This window comes from Danio rerio, chromosome 4 (genome assembly GCF_052040795.2).
Source record: "Danio rerio strain M-AB ecotype USA chromosome 4, GRCz13ab, whole genome shotgun sequence".
Classification (NCBI taxonomy): Eukaryota; Metazoa; Chordata; class Actinopteri; order Cypriniformes; family Danionidae; genus Danio; species Danio rerio.
In genome coordinates, this window is record NC_141024.2 from 43523920 (window position 1) to 43543992 (window position 20073).

General features: G+C 42.0%; 1 protein-coding gene, 1 long non-coding RNA gene and 2 other non-coding genes across 9 annotated transcripts in view; 2 read left to right on the top strand and 2 right to left on the bottom strand.

Annotated features, from left to right (window-relative positions):
- The window catches only part of LOC148680967 (uncharacterized), a 663035-nt gene that overhangs the window by 641124 nt on the left and 1838 nt on the right, over positions 1-20073 (bottom strand). The window lies entirely within an intron of this gene.
- si:dkey-57k17.1 lies at positions 1463-19623 on the bottom strand. 6 transcript variants are annotated; one of them, XR_015941995.1, is made up of 6 exons: positions 19594-19623; positions 18590-18736; positions 8952-11121; positions 7010-7545; positions 1710-2048; positions 1463-1591 (listed from the first exon to the last, which is right to left on the bottom strand). XR_015941995.1 is itself a non-coding variant. In NM_001327886.1 (4 exon segments), coding segments are annotated over 3 exon segments (966 nt in total). In that variant the 5' UTR covers positions 18675-18736; positions 19594-19623; the 3' UTR covers positions 8139-9904.
- Positions 4052-4124, top strand: trnam-cau (transfer RNA methionine (anticodon CAU)). Its single transcript has one exon. It is a non-coding gene; the product is annotated as a tRNA-Met (tRNA).
- On the top strand, positions 4906-4978 carry trnam-cau (transfer RNA methionine (anticodon CAU)). The gene has a single exon. It is a non-coding gene; the product is annotated as a tRNA-Met (tRNA).

Consider the following 20073-nt stretch of genomic DNA (forward strand, 5'->3'; position numbering starts at 1 on the left):
GTACAGCATTGTTCACAGTGAATTAGATAGTGTAAATGTTGTTTTTAAATCATACTTGCATGCTAATTCCAATCGAATATTCAAAGTAATATGGTAAACAATATAGAGACTGCTAAATGAACGAATGTGCGAATATAAAACCAACTTTACCTCTATCTTTTTCTTTTCGTTTTAGAGAAACAAACTACAATTACATATTAGATAAATATTACACACATTCTAGAAACAGTGATAAATTAATTTACAGAGCTATTGTGTGCTTCATTAAGGGAGTCATTGAGTTAAAAATCTTGTTTAGTTATAAAAGTTTTTATTGTAAAATATTGTATAAAATTATTTATTATGTTTTTCATGATTTTTTCAGACTGAGAAATGCTCATTGCAATATCGTGGGCAGAGGACCTTGCTTGGAGGTGTGCTGAAATACACATGTGGTTTTTTTTCACACTCAAAATGTATATTTATGAATTAATATGTGTTTATTATTATTATTTACTAGAATGGCTTTCCTTCTTCATGATTATATGTATTTTTGTGATTATTTTTAGCAGAGTACTGCCTCTGCTGCTCCAGCACAAATGGTGCAACAACCTGCCCCTACTGTACCTGCTCAAGATGTGATGGAGACGAGACAACTTAAGGCCCAGCCCCAGCCCCCGTCTACTCCACCAGTGGCATCAAAGATTTCACCGCAATTGTCAATGGTACTTTTTTTAATTAAAAATCAAAAGAAATGACAATTTCAGTGTTTCAAGTGTTCAGGGTGCTCAAAGTTCATTCAAAGTTCTAAACATAAGAGAGAAAAGAACAAAAAGCAATAAAAAAGTTAAGGTGTTGTTAGAGACCTGCTTCTTTTCACACCTTTTGTACAGTAGGGGGTAGCATTTTATTTTATTTGTTAATTTTGTATTCATTCTGTTAATATTTAACTTACTTATTTTTGGATTTTTTTATTCTATGTTCATTACTGTTTTGTTGACCAATGTTATATAAATATTTCATTTATAAATGACTGGTCCTTGATTTTTAAGTCCACTTTTCGTTGGTTTCTGTTTGTATTGAACATTTTATATATATTGTTTATTTATATTGGTAATATTGTATTGTTAGTAACTAATTTATTATTTTTATATTTTCTACTCTATATTCATTACTGTTCTGTTGACAATTGTTAGATAAATAATGCATATATAAATAACTGACTTCTCTTTGACTTTTAATTCCATAAACACTGTAGCTCTGTGACACTTCTATAGATCACTTGTACGTCAATATATATATATAAAGCATACTAACTTAAATGTGTTTTTATTTAGTAGTTGTTGTAGCATTGTTATGCTTCTGGTTATTATTGTTCTGATAATAATCAGAAGCATAACAATGCTACAACAACTACTAAATAAAAACACATTTAAGTTAGTATGCTTTAAATTTCATAAAAGAATATCAAAAAACACAATAACAAAGTGCTTAGGCATATTTTATTTACCTTGGAGCATTATACATTCAAATTATTAGTTTATTGAGTAATAAGAAACAAATAACAATAAAGCGTCTTTAGCTGGATTCGAACCCCCGTGTTGGTGAGCACCTGCAATAGAAATCAATGTAACTCAAAATGCGCATTTTTAACACAGAACAGTATCCCTAATGCATGACGTAAATCAGGTCAAGGAAGGCGTGTATGGGAAGCTAAGAATGCACCTTACCTTCGTTTCCCCCCCCCCTCTTCTTCCTTCACCCTATTTTTTCCTTCTTCCCCTTCTTTTTTGGATGATTGTTCCTCAGCTTGAACGCAGCGCCTGAGACCGCTCGGCCATCCTGACATGCTTGTATTGCCTGAGCTATCTCCTAGGACCCACACCACAGCACAGTGAAATGGAAGCTGCTGTGTCAGCTTGCAGAGCTGCTGCAATACTCATTGTTGGCACAGTAGGCAGCGTGTCAGTCTCATAATCTGAAGGTTGTGAGTTTGAGCCTCACACGGGGCAGGGTGGTACCTTTTGGAGCGGGAGCGCTTAGATGACAGGGCGGCGTTTTTTTATTGCCTTCCATGCGGTTCATGCTTCCCGGGAGCAAAAAATGCTACAGCTTCTCTGGAGGGCAGGCGGCATGAAGTTCCAAGAACATTTCCAGAGTCTGAAGCAATGATGACAAGATGCTCCCATTCCTGACAGGTAATCGCTTGACATTCGGTGTGGATCTGTCAAATGTCATGACTTGATGTTGTACAAGGATTTGACGAAAAGTTCTGCAAATCCTATTGCCTTAAAAATCAACGGCATCCCAGGACATTCCACTACATGGCATTCCAAGACAGTTCTTTTGATCTCCTTTCGGTGCACTTGCATTAAAGCCCTCGTCCATTGTTTTGTTCACATGCTTTTCCGAGTTGCTGTGCACAATGCCTTGATCACAAACCCCTTTAAAACTTTCAGTTTAAAGTGCCTATTAGGGTTGCCAGGGACATTACTACGCTGCATGAACTTTGGCGCAAAGAGGATGATGCGGCACTTTGTCACTTGGATAGAGAGGGTGCTCCCTGCAGAGCCATTTGAGCAGAGCTGAGCTCCAGCAAAGGGGAGCATGAGCTCTCGCTCCTCCTGTAAGCTGTTTTAATGCGTACACCAACCCCACCCCTAACCCTACCCCCAGTGACATCACTCGTAGAAGAAGTGCAAAAAAGGAGGAGCTCAAGCTCCCCCTCGCTGGAGCTCAGCTTGCCCAAATGGCTCTGCAGCGAGCACCACATGCTTGGATATGACGCCAGAGATTTAAAGACTTGAGCCTAAACGTTTAGCCAAAGGACTTGTTCGTCAGAAGTGGGATTTGAAACCACACCTCCAGGGGAGACTGCGACCTGAACACAGCACCTTAGACCACTCGGCCATCCTGACATGCTTACCTGGCATGAGCTGTCTCCCAGGACGCACACTGCAGCACTGTGACATGGAAGCTGTTGTTCCACATTCTGCCCTACGCCAGCAGTCCGCCTCGTTGGCGCAGTAGGCAGAGCGTCAGTCTCATAATCTGAAGGTCGTGAGTTCGAGCCTCACACGGGGCAGGGTGGTACCTTTTGGCACACGGGAGCGCTTACATGACTGGGCGGCGTTTTTTATCCACTTCCATGTGGTTCATGCTTACCGGGAGCAAAAAATGCTACAGCTTCTCTGGAGGGCAGGAGGCATGCAGTTCCAAGAACATTTCCTGAGTCTGAAGCAATGATGGCAAGATGCTCCCATTCCTGTCAAGTAATTGCTTGACGTTCAGCGTGAATCTGTCAAATGTCATGACTTGACGTTGTACAAGGATTTGACAAAAAGTCCTGCGAATCATATTGCCTTAAAATCAACAGCATTCCAGGACATTCCACTACATGGCATTCCAAGACAGTTCTTTCGATCCCCTTTTGGTGCACTTGCATTAAAACCCTCGTCCATTGTTTAGTTCACATGCTTTTCCAAGATGCTGTGGACAATGCCTTAATCGCAAACGCCTTAAAATTTGCAGTTTAAAGTGCCTATTAGGGTTGCCAGGGACATTACTACGCTGCATGAACTTTGGCGCAAAGAGGTTGATGCGGCACTTTGTCACTTGGATAGAGAGGGTGCTCCCTGCAGAGCCATTTGAGCAGAGCTGAGCTCCAGCAAAGGGGAGCATGAGCTCTCACTCCTCCTGTAAGCTGTTTTAATGCGTACACCAACCCCACCCCTAACCCTACCCCCAGTGACATCACTCGTTGAAGAAGTGCAAAAAAGGAGGAGCTCAAGCTCTCCCTCGCTGGAGCTCAGCTCGCCCAAATGGCTCTGCAGCGAGCACCACTTGCTTGGATATGGCGCCAGAGATTTAAAGACTTGAGCCAAAGGATTGGTTTGTCAGAAGTGGGATTTGAAACCACACCTCCAGGGGAGACTGCGACCTGAACGCAGCGCCTTAGACCACTCGGCCATCCTGACATGCTTACCTGGCCTGAGCTGTCTCCCAGGACGCACACCGCAGCACCGTGACATAGAAGCTGTTGTTCCACATCCTGCAAAAACTCCAGCAGTACGCCTTGTTGGCGCAGTAGGCAGCGCGTCAGTCTCATAATCTGAAGGTCGTGAGTTCGAGCCTCACACGGGGCAGTGTGGTACCTTTTGGCACACGGTAGCGCTTACATGACTGGGCGGCGTTTTTTATCCACTTCCATGTGGTTCATGCTTACCGGGAGCAAAAAATGCTACAGCTTCTCTGGAGGGCAGGAGGCGTGAAGTACCAAGAACATTTCCTGAGTCTGAAGCAATGATGGCAAGATGCTCCCATTCCTGTCAAGTAATTGCTTGACGTTCAGCGTGAATCAGTTAAATGTCATGACATGACATTGTACAAGGATTTGACGAAAAGTCCTGCGAATCATATTGCCTTAAAATCAATAGCATTCCAGGACATTCCACTACATGGCATTCCACGACAGTTCTTTCGATCCCTTTTCGGTGCACTTGCATTAAAGCCCTCGTCCATTGTTTTGTTCACATGCTTTTCCGAGTTTCTGTGGACAATGCCTTACTCGCAAACACCTTAAAACTTGCAGTTTGAAGTGCCTATTAGGGTTGCCAGGGACATTACTAGGCTGCATGAACTTTGGCGCAAAGAGGTTGATCCGGCGCTTTGTCAGTGTTACTGTATCACTTGGACATGGCGCCAGAGATTTAAAGACTTGAGCCTGAACGTTTAGCCAAAGGTTTTGTTTGTCAGAAGTGCGATTTGAAACCACACCTCCAGGGGAGACTGCGACTTGAACACAGCAACTTACACAGCTCAACCATCCTGACATGCATGCATGGCCTGAGCTGTCTCCTAGGACCCCCGCCGCAGCACAGCGTAATGGAAGCTGGTGTGTCACAGCTTGCCAAACTGCTGCAGTTCGCCTCGTTGGCGCAGTAGGCAGCGCGTCAGTCTCATAATCTGAAGGTCGTGAGTTCGAGCCTCACACAGGGCAGGGTGGTAACTTTTGGTACACGGGAGCGCTTAGATGACTGGGCAGCATTTATTATACCCTTCAATACGGTTCATGCTACCCGGGAGCAAAAGATGCTACAGCTTCTCTGGAGGGCAGGCAGCGTGAAGTTCCAAGAACATTTCCTGAGTCTGAAGCAATGATGACAAGATGCTCCCATTCCTGACACGTAATCACTTAACATTCTGTGTGGATCTGTCAAATGTCATTATTTGACGTTGTACAAGGATTTGACGAAAAGTCCTGCAAATCCTCTTGCCTTAAAAATCAACTGCATCCCAGGACATTCCACTACATGGCATTCCAAGACAGTTCTTTTGATCTCCTTTCAGTGCACTTGCATTAAAGCCCTCGACCATTGTTTTGTTCACATGCTTTTACGAGTTGCTGTGGACAATGCTTTGATCGCAAACACCTTAAAACTTGCAGTCTAAAGTGCCCAGGGACACTGCTACGCTTCATGAACTTTGGCGCAAAGAGATTGATGCAGCACTTTGTCAGTGTAACTGTATCACTTGGACATGCCAGGTCGTGCTAGAGAGTTAAAGACGTGTGCCTAAACGCATAGCCAAAAGTTGGGTTTGTCAGAAGTGGGACTCACACCCTTGCCTCCAGGGGAGACTGCGACCGGAACACAGCACCTTAGACCGCTCTGCCATACTGACATGCTTGTATGGCCTGAGCTGTCTCCTAGGACCCACATCGCAGCACAGTGACATGGAAGCTGGTGTGTCACAGCCTGCCCAGCTCCTGCAATCTGCCTCGTTGGCGCAGTAGGCAGCACGTCAGTCTTATAATTTGAAGGTCACATGCTTTTCCGAGTTGCTTTGGACAATGCCTTGATCGCAAATGCCTTAAAACTCGCAGTCTAAAGTGCCCATTAGGGTTGCCAGGGACACTGCTACTCTGCATGAACTTTGGCGCAAAGAGGTTGATGCAGCGCTTTGTCAGTGTCACTGTATCATTCGGACATGGCGCCTAGGGATGTAATAATACACGATATGAAATCGAAATCGCGAATCTACGATCCTGTGTCGCATTGTGATAAAGGAGATTCGCGACACACCCCGTGACTACCTTTCCAATAACGTCACGCGTGCCTGCAAAAGTTGAGCTAGTTGAAGAAGAACGTGAGGAAACAATTTTTTTTCACCCGACATCACGAGCACTGCTCCATTTATGCCCTTGCAATATGCGTTTAGCCGGGAGAGCTCGCACGGAGCTCTTAGTAAGGGACCGTCTGAATGTGTCAGGAATATCAAAAACAAAATTAACGTAACCCCGCTTGACAATAGACAACGGCAGAAACATTGCAAATGCTGTCAAAGCGGCCGGATTTTCACAGCATATACGATGCTTTGCTCACACTGTTAATGTGGCTGCACAGAGAGGGATGGGCGTTCACCAGATGTCACGACTCCACAGAGTAAGGAAAGTTGTCACGTTTTTCACTGCAATGTTGACATGATGGTGTTTCTGAAGAATTTTCAACTTTTTGGTTTTCTTGAGAGAAATAAGTTGTTTATTTGTTTAATGTTTACTTGACTTGTGGTTTGAAGCACAGGCATTAAGCCTCAGTGTAAAACAGTAGCCTAAAGGTAAGTGAATTATAACAGCGCAAACTTTTCTGTAACCGTGCTGTGCACTTTCTGCTTGACCCTTTGGGAGTGCTGACTGACAGGTGAGTGATGCGTGAGGTCAGGAAACACGACGAAGCTTTCAGTTAAGATGAACACAGTTTCTATAGTTATACTTTATTTAGAGATAAAGGTATATGGCTCTGCATATAATCACTCTATCTTGCTGGAGTTTATAGCCGTTTCGCTTTACTTCAGGACGCATTAATGCCGCTCTGAAGGTCTAATCGCTGTTTTAAGTTATCCAGAGCTGTATGAATGTACAAATCTTGAATATCACGATATTATTAAATATTACAATTGTAACAACACAGACAGCATCACCTTTGCACAATTGATACCCAGCTGATTCAGTCGTTTCATAAGAGGACCGCGCCTCTTCTTTTTTCCTTGTCAACATAAAGGCAGAGAGGTGCGCCTCGTTTTCGCCCCTTGTTTAACTGCAAGGCATACTTAATTTGCGGGACGATAACGTATAACCCGTGCCTACAGACACATTGCCAAAGAAGCAAAATAGAAGTAGAATATGGCTGTTTGATACAGACGTGTTGATGCTAAACCAGCACTGATGTTGACCTGGATCTGTGTAATAAACGCAACAGATGAAACTCTTCCCACACTGAGTGCATGTAAATGGTTTCTCTCCAGTGTGGATCATCATGTGTTGATCAAGGTGTGAAGAGTGGATGAAACTCTTCCCACACTGAGTGCAAGTGAATAGTTTCTCCCCAGTGTGGATTCTTATTTGGATCTTTAGTTTGCTTTTGCTTGCCAAACTCTTTCCACACTGAGTGCAGATAAAACAACTCTTGTCTCTCATTTTTAAAATACCATCAGTCCCTAAATGAGTTTTGTCCTCAATTTTGACACGATGTTTCTCTTCTTTACTCTCCTCATACTCTTTAATTAGGTCTGAAATAAAAAAAGTTCAGTGTTTAGTAAATCATTAAACTCTCATCAAAAGCTGAATAGAAAAGGCACTAAAACATTGGCTACACAAATCTTAATTTTGTATGCACATTAAATGTAAAAACATAGCAGATAATATTTAGATTGATCTTGTCATATTAACCTCCTGGGGTTCATTACACACATACACATTTAAGCGGATTCTTATATGATTGATCCCAGATCAATTTTGGTCATATTGATGAGACATAAATTTGAAAGCGGTAAATGGCCAGTTTCTAATTGTATATTCGTAATCACAACAAAACAACATGTTTTTGTAAAACTTGTAAAGCAGATAGGGAATGTTTTTCATTTGGTGCCTGACTAGTAAATCTGTCAGAAAAAACTGCTGAATCTCTGTGAATATTTGCCTCACAGACATGAGACATATCTGCATAAAGCCTTAAATCTGCACCTTTAAATGACAAATGTTCTCTGGTTTAGTAATGTGCATGTAAAAAAAGCAATGCAGAAATCTAACACTACGGTTTCAGATCATTAAACAAATGTAAATATAAATCAAAGATAACACAATTAAACACATTGTGCAGTTTTTAAGTTAAGGTTTTTATTATTAAAAGGAAGAGAAAATACTACCTATGTGAAAATGTTTTTTCTTATTAAAACAAAAATTTAATTTACCACACTGGCTTCAAGTTCTCTAGCCACACCCAGACCTGATTACTACCACACATGTTCGCAATCAAGAAATCACCTAAATAGGACCTATCTGACAAAGTGAAGTAGACCAAAAGAGCCTCAAAAGCGGGATATAATCACAACAACACTTTAACTACATGATATAAGTAATGCAAAACAAAACCATAAGATTAAAGAAACAATGAAATGGCAGGTCTTGACATAAGGACTCCCGAGTGGCCACAGCGTCCTAGGGTAGCTAGCATAACAACTTTTATATACTCATTAATGAGTAATGCAGGCATCCAAACAGGATACTCCTCATACTCCAATCAGGATTTACCACATACTTCAAACAGAAGTGTTGAGATCATCACAGTGTATTAATATTGTAAAACTTCATACCTGTGGCTTTGCCTAAATCATCAAATATTCATCAAGTTTGTATTCTACTCAGAAAAGTAAATGTAGTAAACTAGAAAGAATCTTGAACCCAAAAGTAAAGAAACTTAGCTAACAAAAGCTGCAACACAGAACAATTGAATGGGCTTTCTAAACTTGAGGCCCTGGTATACTGCTAACTAACCGCCCGGGAGCTCCACCTTCTTTAATGTGCGGTGTCTTCCCAGTGATTTGTTTCTCATTCAGGCAGTCAGACAGAGAACATCATCTAAAACAACACTAGCTACATGAATACACTGGAGAGTGGAGTACAGATGTATCCGCACCTGTACAATCACTTGCAAAGAGATTTTAAGCCACAGAGGTGCTGTTTGCCAGATGTTTTTGAAACTGTTCTTCTCTCAGCCGTCATCATTGTGTTTAAGGTAAACACGAGGAGCGCAACACATTTCCAACCTCACCTACTGCAGTGAAGGAGTGTTAAAAAACAGTATATCGTCACTCAGCCTTTTCAAACATTATTCAGACATGAAACATCCTGTGCACATGAGAAAATGTTTTGCTGCATTTATGTCATGTGTGCAACTTTTTGTCCATGTGTTTCTTAAGCTGCGCCGAGTGAGCAAAACTCTGTAGACACTGATCAGATCTGTACGGTTTCTCTCCAGTGTGAATCTCCTTTTGTGTTTTCAGATGTGTTAACTGATTAAACCTCATGTAACAGTGTGAATTGTCTGGTGCAGTTTCAATTTTGGAGCTGTAAGAAAAGTCTTCTCACACTCAAGCACACATACTCTTTCACACCAGTATGAATCTTTATGTGTTCATTAAGGTCTGCTGATCTGTTGAAACTCTTCCCACATTGAGTTCATGTGAATGGTTTCCAAGTGTGGATCCTCATGTGTTTATTAAGGTCTGAGGAGTTTCTGAAACTCATCCCACACCGAAGCTGTGGTCACACTAGAGTTTGAGCATTCAAAATTATGTTGTATGGAGCTGCGCAAAGGGGCGGGATTAAAAAACATGATTACGCATTAAAAACAGTGAGCGGTTGGTCCATATTTTACATTTCTGTCCAGAGAGGTCATGTTTTTATCTTCGATTGGTCTCACACAGTCAAGTGATGCAATTTTGAAGGTCAGAGTTCATCAAGCTTGAACTTTGCAATGGAGTGAACTGCGAAACTTGATGCACAAACTTGCGTTTTCAGTCTGACGCATTCTTGTGCGTATGAATAGAAGTCTATGGGGAGAAAAGTTCAGTGTGACCACTGCACTGCTTAAGTGCAAGTAAATAGTTTCTCTCCAGTGTGAATCCTCATGTGGTGATTAAGGGATGACGATTGGCTAAAACTCTTCCCGCATTGAGTGCATGTGAACGGTTTCTCTCCAGTGTGAATTCTCATGTGTCTATTAAGGTCTGATGAGCAGCTGAAACTCTTCCCACACTGAGTGCATGTGAATGGTTTCTCTCCAGTGTGGATCCTCATGTGTTTATTAAGGTGTGATAAGCAGTTAAAACTCTTCCCACACTGAGTGCATGTGAATGGTTTCTCTCCAGTGTGGATCCTCAAGTGTAGATTACGGGATGATGATTGGCTGAAACTCTTCCCACACTGAGTGCATGTGAACGGTTTCTCTCCAGTGTGGATCCTCATGTGTTTATTAAGGTGTGCTAAGCAATTGAAACTCTTCCCACACTGAGGGCATGTGAATGGTTTCTCTTCAGTGTGGATTCTCATGTGTTGATTAAGGTAGGATGATTGGCTAAAACTCTTCCCACACTGAGTGCATATGAATGGTTTCTCTCCAGTGTGGATCCTCATGTGTTTATTAAGGTGTGATAAGCAGTTAAAACTCTTCCCACACTGAGTGCATGTGAATGGTTTCTCTCCAGTGTGGATCCTCAAGTGTAGATTACGGGATGATGATTGGCTGAAACTCTTCCCACACTGAGTGCATGTGAACGGTTTCTCTCCAGTGTGGATCCTCATGTGTTTATTAAGGTGTGCTAAGCAATTGAAACTCTTCCCACACTGAGGGCATGTGAATGGTTTCTCTTCAGTGTGGATTCTCATGTGTTGATTAAGGTAGGATGATTGGCTAAAACTCTTCCCACACTGAGTGCATATGAATGGTTTCTCTCCAGTGTGGATCCTCATGTGTTGATTAAGGTATGATGAGCAGCTGAAACTCTTCCCACACTGAGTGCATCTGAATGGTTTCTCTCCTGCGTGGATCCTCATGTGTTGATTAAGGTTTGATGATTGGCTGAAACTCTTCCCACACTGAGTGCATGTGAATGGTTTCTCTCCAGTGTGAATCCTCATGTGTATATTAAGGTGTGATGAGCTGTTAAAACTATTCTCACACTGAGTGCATGTGAAACGATTCTTGTCTCTCCTTTTCAAAATACCATCAGTCTGTTAATTAGATTTTTCCTCAATTTTGATATGATGTTCCTCCTCTTTACTCCCCTTATACTCTTCAAATAGGTCTGAAATAAAAAAAAAAAACATTATTTTTCACCAAGTCTTAAAAACTCTCATCAACAGCTGAAACGTGTAAAGACACATTGGCTACACACGCTGTAATTTTCATGCACATTAAATGTAAAATAAATCAGATCATACTTAGTTTGGTCCATTAACGTGTACACATTTCAGCGCAGTGTGTCCTGAACACAATCAAATTACCGATTTATCTCGCTGGCATGGAGTCAGCTGCCGACTCACCGGCTGGGTTCGTCAACGCACTCAATCTTCACATCCACACCTCCACATTCGCCATTCTCCACTCATTTCCCCTGACCCCTCCGCTCCGTGGGTAAGAAGCAAAAGTTTTTGGGTTTTTTTTGCCCAAATTCTCCTTTTATTAATTTTGTTTTGTTTTCTCCTTGTACTATTATTATCAGTATTATTTTTCCCCGTTTTTAAATCTGATGAATCTGCTGGCCTGAAATCATTTGCATTTTTTTTTAAATGCATTGTATTTAAATCAAATGAACATTTTCATATTAGTCAATAATATTACTGTTTTAATTTAAAAGCTGAATAAATATAGATTTACACACATTTACTCAAGCAAATAAACAATTAATGATGGGCTAAAAATCTGTAGATTTCTGCGGCAAAATCTGCGGAATTCTGTGTGCGCAGATTCTGTGTGGGCCTAATAATGAGCCATCAGACAGGTTTGTAACTAACTGTACATTCACACCGAAAGCGGCGAGAGCGTCAATGTAGCCGGAAGACATTTATTTTCAATGAGAGCCGGCAGTGATAAGCAGCGAGGAGTGGCACGTCTTTGCCGGTGTGGACGTCGAGGAGATTTGAAATCAAGTGAGCTTTATGGTAATGAGCTATGACGTGGTTCGGCGGCAAGCAATCAGAATGTAGAAGTCCACCGCTTAAGGAGTCCAGAAAACACAGTTCTCCTTCGGGTGGGGAACTCCAATGCTATTAGTGGATTTGATTTTAGGAAAATCCACGAATTGGGAGGATTCGGTTCAAAAGCCGCTTGTCTTAAAGAGTATTGAACGGGCCAATGAAATGGCAGCGTAAGCTTGCGCAGGTGTGCATCATTGCCAATTAACCCAGCACATAAGCACACGTGGAGCAAGCAGACGCCATCCTTTTCGCTTCAGAGACTTTTCTGATCGAGTCGATGAGGGTTCCTCTTGCTGTCTACAGCGACTTCTGAGCAAACAAGTGTCTCCCGATCCAGAGTGTGTATATGCGGTGGCAGACGGTCGAGCTGGGATTCTCCCTTGCCTGGCGTTCTTTGGGTCCGGTCCTCCAAGAGCGGTGCATATAGTTGCATTTTTCCTAAAAGAGCAACACAGTCGTGCAGCACGTCCTTTTCAGGATGGCGCTCCGACTGTGCGTTTCTGGTTGCGGGGGTTTCCTGGCTCCAGATGATGGACACGATAACTGCATTACATGTTTGGGGGTCCAGCATGTTAATGTGGTGCTCGCAGGCGGTTCATGTCGTCACTGCGATGCCATAACCGTTGCGCAGCTAAAATCGCGGCTAGCTTTCATCAGAGAACGAACCACCCCAGTTGCCTCCTGCTTTGCAGCGGGCGCCTGGGCAGATCTGAGGGTCTCAGCGGGAGATAATTCGCCGCCCAAGGGCTCACGAACCTACCGCTCCTCCTAGCGCTCCATCCAAGCTTCGTGCACTGGGAGTGATCCATCTAATCAGAAGGTAGCGCTAAAGCTCACTGACACCAGAGGTCAGATGTCCTCTGCGGTATCAGGGGGTGGGCTTACACTGTCTGACGAAGATCCAGACCCACTAACCCCCTCCGGACAGGCAAGTGTCGCCAAGACGGATCCTGAAGCGGACATGTTAGTCGTGCTTTCCCTGGCTGCTTCGGCCGTGGGGTTAGAGATGGTTCATCCCCCAGCTCTGCGGCCTGACCGACTAGATGGGTGTTATGTAGAGGAACAGAAGGTGAAGCCCTCTAAGCCTCTCGTCCCCTTCTTCCCGGAGGTGCACAGTAGGCTCACGCAGTCTTGGAGGGCACCTTTCTCTGCCCGCGCTGCATGCCCCTCCGCCCTCACCGCTCTTGACGGTGGAGCTGCCAGGGGGTATGAGGCGATCCCGTCAGTGGAGCGCGCTATCGAGGTCAATCTTTGCCCGCGTGGCGCCCCTACATGGCGGGGTCCGCCCCGTCTCCCGTCCAAAGCCTATAGGTTATCTGCCCTCTCGGAGCCAGAGCTTACAAGGCTGCGGGCCAGGCTGCTTCCACCTTGCACGCGATGGCCACCTAACAGCGCTACAAAGCGCAGGCGCTATCCGAGCTGCACGAGGGCGGGTCTAACCGCGACCGACTATGCTCTTCGGACTACTAAGTCCGCCGCGTGTGCGCCGGGGAGGATGATGTCCACCTCTGGCTAAACCTGGCCGATATGCGCGATGTCGACAAAGTTCACTTTCTTGACTCGCCCATAGCCCAGGCTGGCCTGTTCGGCAACACCGTCGGTGAGTTCACCCAGGAATTCAAGGCGGTGAGAGAGCAGTCGGATGAAATGGGCAATGTCATCTATCGGCGGGACCGTAAGCCCGATCCACCCGCTGAGCCATCCACCTCCGCTGCTCCTCGCTGAGGAGCGAAGCGGCTCCGGCGAAGCGGGCGCGTCGAGCACCTCGAAAGCCGGCAGCCCCCCCATGCTCAGGGTGCTGTTAAGTCCGGTAAACGGACCGCGAAGCGTCCCTGAGACAGGCCATCCGGAGAAGAGGAAACTTGCTCTTTCCCCGCTGGTGGGCGGGGCCCCTATTCCAACGGTACTTTTTAGTGCCACGAAAACATCAATGGAAGAGCACTTTTCCCCTTCCCCGGATGTGACAGCATGAACCTTGCCAGTCCGGGACACGCTGCCTTCCAGCTCGTAGGTTCTACGTGCTTCGCCAGTGGCTCACGAGCGCTGGGGAGACGGTTTCCAGCTCTTCCGCGGGACCCTCGCACTGCCCGGATCAGCACACCCACTCCGTGCTGCCCCACCGCTGGTACGTCAGCGAATGTAGCGATGACTCCATTAGCGGAGGCTCTGCCTGCCTGGTTAGCGCGAGCCAGCCCCTCGCGGTGGCTCATATGCACAATCAGACTTGGTTATGCGATCCAGTCCGCAAAACGGCCCCCCAAGTTCACGGGTGTGTATTTCACCAGGGTCAGCCCCCTGTCCGCCCTGTCTTGCGAGAGGAGATTGCTGCCCTCCTGGCAAAGGGTGCAATCGAGCCAGTCCCTCCAGCCGGGATGGAGATTGGGTTTTACAGCCCGCAATTCATCTTACAAAAAAGAGCGGTGGGTCACGGTCTACACTCATTGCCAGTTGTTCTTTTCCCTGACCAAGGGCTCTCTCGGCACGGATGCACTGGCCCACAGCTGGCCTCGGGGCATGCGCAAGTATGGGTTTCCCCCAGTGAGCCTGCTCGCGCAGTTACTGTACAAGGCGAGGAATACTTACCTACCAAGTGCGGTGGTTGATACCATCACTCAGGCTAGAGCCCCCTCCACGAGGCGCGCCTACGCCCTGAAGTGGAGTCTATTCACTGAATGGTGTGTCTCTCGCAGAGAAGACCCCCGAACCTGCCAGATTAGTGTTGTGCAGTCTTTCCTTCAAGAGAAGCTGGAGAGCAGGCTGTCGCCCTCCACTCTCAAGGTTTACGTGGCTGCCATCTCTGCTCATCATGATGCGGTAGCCGGCGGCACCGTGGGAAAGCATAACCTCATCATCCAGTTCCTCAGAGGCGCTAGGCGAATTAATTCAACCCCCCCCCCCCCTCTCATGCCCTCTAGGGATCTCACCCTCGTTCTCACGAGCTTGCGCACAGATCCCTTTGAGCCACTCAAATCAGTATCTTTAAGATTCTGTCCCTGAAGACAGCTCTGCTGGTCGCGTTGGCCTCCATTAGAGGGTCGAGGACCTGGAGGCATTTTCGATCAGTGACTCGTGCCTGGAATTCGGGCCAAATTCCACTATGAACCGATTCCTCAATGGCCCCCAGCACTGACTCAGTGGAGGAGTCACTTGCTGGCCCACTAAGTTGTAGGCCTGCCCGTTGGTCAGCCCGCGTTTTGGGTATAGGTGCCTGCTATGCAAGATCCCCACTAGGTGATCCCAGATGCTTATTCTGCCACGGTTCAGTCCCCCCTCTCGGGTGGACCCGTGTCTTCCCTCTCCGCTAACCACCTTCTTTATGCGCACTCCCCCTTCTTAGGGCTAGTTCATTTGTAATCTTGCCATCTTTTCTCCCTCAGAATTCTTCCTAGAATTATCTAGACGCTCGCGACTTCCAAAAAATATACCTAAATCCATAAAACTTCCGTTGAAGTGGGATAAGTTAGGGCCAGGGACACGTTGGAGGACCGTGCCTCCCATGATGTGGGTGTGTCACGCTTGCTTGACTATCCTCTCATCGGAGGCGTTGGTAAGGTGCAGTCATTATGGCGTTTTCCATAGTTCTCCTAATTTGTGGATTTTCCTAAAATCAAATCCACTAATAGCATTGGAGTTCCCCATCCGAAGGGGAACGCTCAGGTTACTAATGTAACCCTCGTTTCCCGAGGAGGGGAACGAAAATGCTATTTACCATCGCCATAATGACTGTCCCTTAGTTGTTAGCAAAGTCTCTTCAGCTTAAAAAGGATGGCGTCTGCTTGCTCCGCGTGTGCTTATATGCTGGGTTAATTGGCAATGAAGCACTGAAACATATTTTAAAAAGTTACTGGCGAGTTACTGACGTGCATTAATGTTGCAAGATATATATTTTTTTCTTTAAAAAAAGCGTGAATGTTATGCGACAATACAAAACAGTATTGCTGCTTCAGGATATTTTAGACATATGGACACACTGGATAATTAAGTGAAGCAAATCCACATCACATGCAACTTGATCTCTCATTGTTAAACAAATTTGACAATAAGTGAGCAACATTTTCACGCTAGAAAGTATGGTTTTATGCGGGAATGTAACTGATAAGATATGATGGCGCCGACAGTTTTACAGTTTAAATAAGTGTATAAGCTTTTTTTAAATAATCCTTTAACAAATATTTAGCACATTGAAAGTAATTAAATTATCTTGTCTTTTGTTTTAAAAATGTGTGCAAAGGATCAGGAATTGATTGCACATGCATTGCTCTCATGCCACGTTTTCAAGGATAAATTTGCATCTGTGTGCTGCTTTGAAAAGAATAAAATTATTTAAAAGCTCATTAAAGACTATACACATAAAATAAAACAGTCACAAAGGTGTATCTTATGGAAAAAAAACACCAATTGACGGGGACTGCTTTTGGTTTTTAAAGAATCAAGCAGATTTTAAAAAAGTCTCATTTGCAGAAAAGAAATGACAAACATTTTGCAAAAGGACAAACTTAAACATATCGGCACTGTTAAAAGAACATTCTACTTTATATATTCTTTCGACTCCAATACAACAGCTAAAGCCCTGGTCAGATCACATGATTTTTACTGTCGTTTAGTCACTACATCAGATCATGCAATTTTGTTTTTCTTTTTAAATCTTGACTTGTCGTGGGTAGCAAATGTGCCAGACTACATGTTCCTTCACAATCAGTCATCCTGTGATGTCTACAATGATGGTTATTTCCCAAAGCAGTCACATAGGTTGCTATATATATATATATATATATATATATATATATATATATATATATATATATATATATATATATATACACACATATATACACATACACACACACACACACACACACACAGACAGTTGAAGTCAGAATTATTAGCCCCGTTTTAATTTTTTTTTTCTCTTTTAAATATTACCAAAATGATTTTTAACAGAGCAAGGAAATTTTCACAGTATGTCTGATAATATTTTTTAGTCTGGAGAAAGTCTTATTTGTTTTATTTCGGCTAGAATAAAAGCAATTATTAATTTTTTAAAAAACATTTTTGGGACAAAATTATTAGCCCCTTTAAGGAATTTTTTTTCCCGACAATCTACAGAACAAACCATCGTTATACAATAACTTGCCTAATTACCCTAACCTGCCTAGTTCACCTTATTAACTTAGTTAAGCCTTTAAATGTCACTTTAAGCTGTATAGAAGTATCTTGAAAAATATCAAGTAAAATATTATTTACTGTCATCATGGCAAAGATAAAATAAATCAGTTATTAGAAATAAGTTTTTAAAACTATTATGCTAAGAAATGTGCTGAAACAATCTTCCCTCCATTACACAGAAACTGGGGAAAAAAAATAAACAGGGGCACTATTAATTCAGGGGGGCTAATAATTCTGACTTCAACTGTCTCTCTCTGTGTGTGTATGTGTATATATATATATATATTATCATCTCATTTTCAATTTGTTTGTTTTTTAAATATTATTTTAATCTCAATAAACAACTTGCAGACAATAAAAATGCATTTTATTTAAAGGCCCCTTTCATGACGCTCAAGGTCACCGTACAGGACAGCTAGAACAATCAGTTCAGGTAAAAACAAAATAAAAATAATAGCAAAAACAAAACAATACAAACTTAGCAAATTTAGCATATTTAAAATTGGGGGCTTCCATGATTTTTGACATATTTTAAACCAGGGTTTCTGCAGGTTTCACCAAGTTAGATTAATTAAACCTTTATGATAAATAGAGTTAAAATGACCTTTTTGAATGAAAAGTTTAAAGTTGTATTGAGATGGATTGTTGGTGATTGTATGGGTTTTGGCCAGATTGAGTAGGAAAACACGAACAAAGAAAAATTAAGACCTTTAAAAAGAAAAGGTTTAAGACCTACAACACAATATTTCAGTAAATTTAATACTTTTTAAGGCCTGAAATTTGGATTTTGGAATTTACAACGTTTTAAGGCCCAGCAGAAACCCTGTTTAAACACAATAGCCCTGGTAATTAGTTATTATAATAATGATTTAATTCTAACTCAGATACTATCTGTGAGAACTAGTAACAACTACTAGACAAAAGTTTAAACCCATAAAGTTGATGAAAAAAGGGAATTGTGATCACAGTGCCATATTAGTACAAAGTACTAAGCCAACATTATCACTGTAATAGCAGATATATTCTATGAGAATACTGTAGGTCTAATATCGTCAGCTCAATTAAACTTCTCTAAATGTACTGTTTTTGTTTATTTTATATAGTGCCAGTGCTCAAGCATGCTTTACAAACAGAAGGAGAACTAGAAAAGCAATAACCTTAAGAAGGTAGATAAAATGGGAGACTAATAATACATAAAAATAATGATAAAAAAACATGAGAACAAGTAACAAGAAATAAACTCATTCCTCTTTCAATGAGTGCTAATGTGCATATAAGAGAACTAGGCAGCACACTCAGGGCTGTAAGATGGATTTAATTTAGTATTCTTATTATTAATCTGAATGAGGATCAAATGACTGAGTTGGTCTTTGAGAGTGAAAATCAGTATATATCATTAAGATATCCAACCTGTTTGTTCCTGCAGATCTTCCTGTTTGACTGTGAATGTTTCTTCAATCTTCACATCTTCACTCTCCTCTTTAATAAACGCCATCTTTATAACAGTGTGATCACTTGCTTCAGCAGGAGTTTTTTTCTGTGTTTGGACACTTTATCCTGTTTAAAATGAACAAAACAATAAAAATGTCCTGTTTAATTTAAATAAAACAATGAACAGAAACAAAATAACTTCTCTTCAACACTTGCTTCAACAGTTTCTTTATATGAGAGTCATTAACAAACAGAAATCAGATAAGTCTGATCAAGAAACAATAGCCACTGATCAGCTGACTAAAACTAGTACTCCATTTCTTATATATAGTGATAGAGGTAAAGTTGGTCTTATATTTGCACATTCGTTCATTTAGAAGTCTCTATATTGTTTACTATGTTACTTTGAATTTTCGATTGGAATTAGCATGCAATTGTGACTTGAAAACAACATTAACACTGTTTATTTGACTGTAAACAATGTTGTACTTTGATAGTCATTGGCTGCTATTATGATTTCACTACTTTTCCAAATAAAGAGTTTGCAAATAATACTTTTATGAAATTATATTATTAAGGAAAAAGTCTGAATGTGCGAATATAAAACCAACTTTACCTCTATTATATAGTGATGTATATTTATAATGGAATGACATTGTGCTATTCAATCAATTAAACTTTCATTAAAACACTTATTACACACTTTTACTTTATTTAAGTATCTTCTTAATTGTTTTGTTTGTTTTATTTATCTTATTGTCTGTTTATAGCACTTTTTTGCACAAGACAAATTTCCTCTCCGGAACAAGTTTATCCTATCTTTATTCAAAAAATAGACCTCATTACTGTAAGTTTTAGTAAATAGTACTACTTTGTATAAGGGTTAAAATAATATTGTCAACAGGTACATAATTTAGCACTGAATGAAAACACTGAAACTTTAATCAATCGCTTTATATAAGGCTAAACGCTTTAAAACAAACCTTTCTCCAGTTGAATCACAGCGCGAGAGCGGCGCAGGCTTATGACGTCACAAGTCACGCCAAAATAAAAGTCTTTTTTTTTTTCTTTTTTGCCACTTACTCTTAGTCATGAGTTATGACTTATTATATATAGTTTTTCTCTGCGTTTGGGCATTTTGTCCTGTTAAAAATTAACAAAGCAATAAAAATGTTCTGTTTAAAATAAATTAAACTATGAATAGAAACAAAATAACTTCTCTTCAACAGTTTCAGAGTAATTAACAAAAATAAATCCAGTAAGTCCGAGCAAGAAACAACAGCCACAAATGAGCTGATTAAAACTAGTACTCCATTTCTAATATAAAGTGATGTATACTTAGAATGAAGTAAAATTATGTTATTTAATCAATTAAACCTTCATTAAGACACTTAATACACATACGTTGTTCAATAGTTCTCTTTACTTTGAGTAAAATAGTATTACGTTGTATAAAGGGTTAA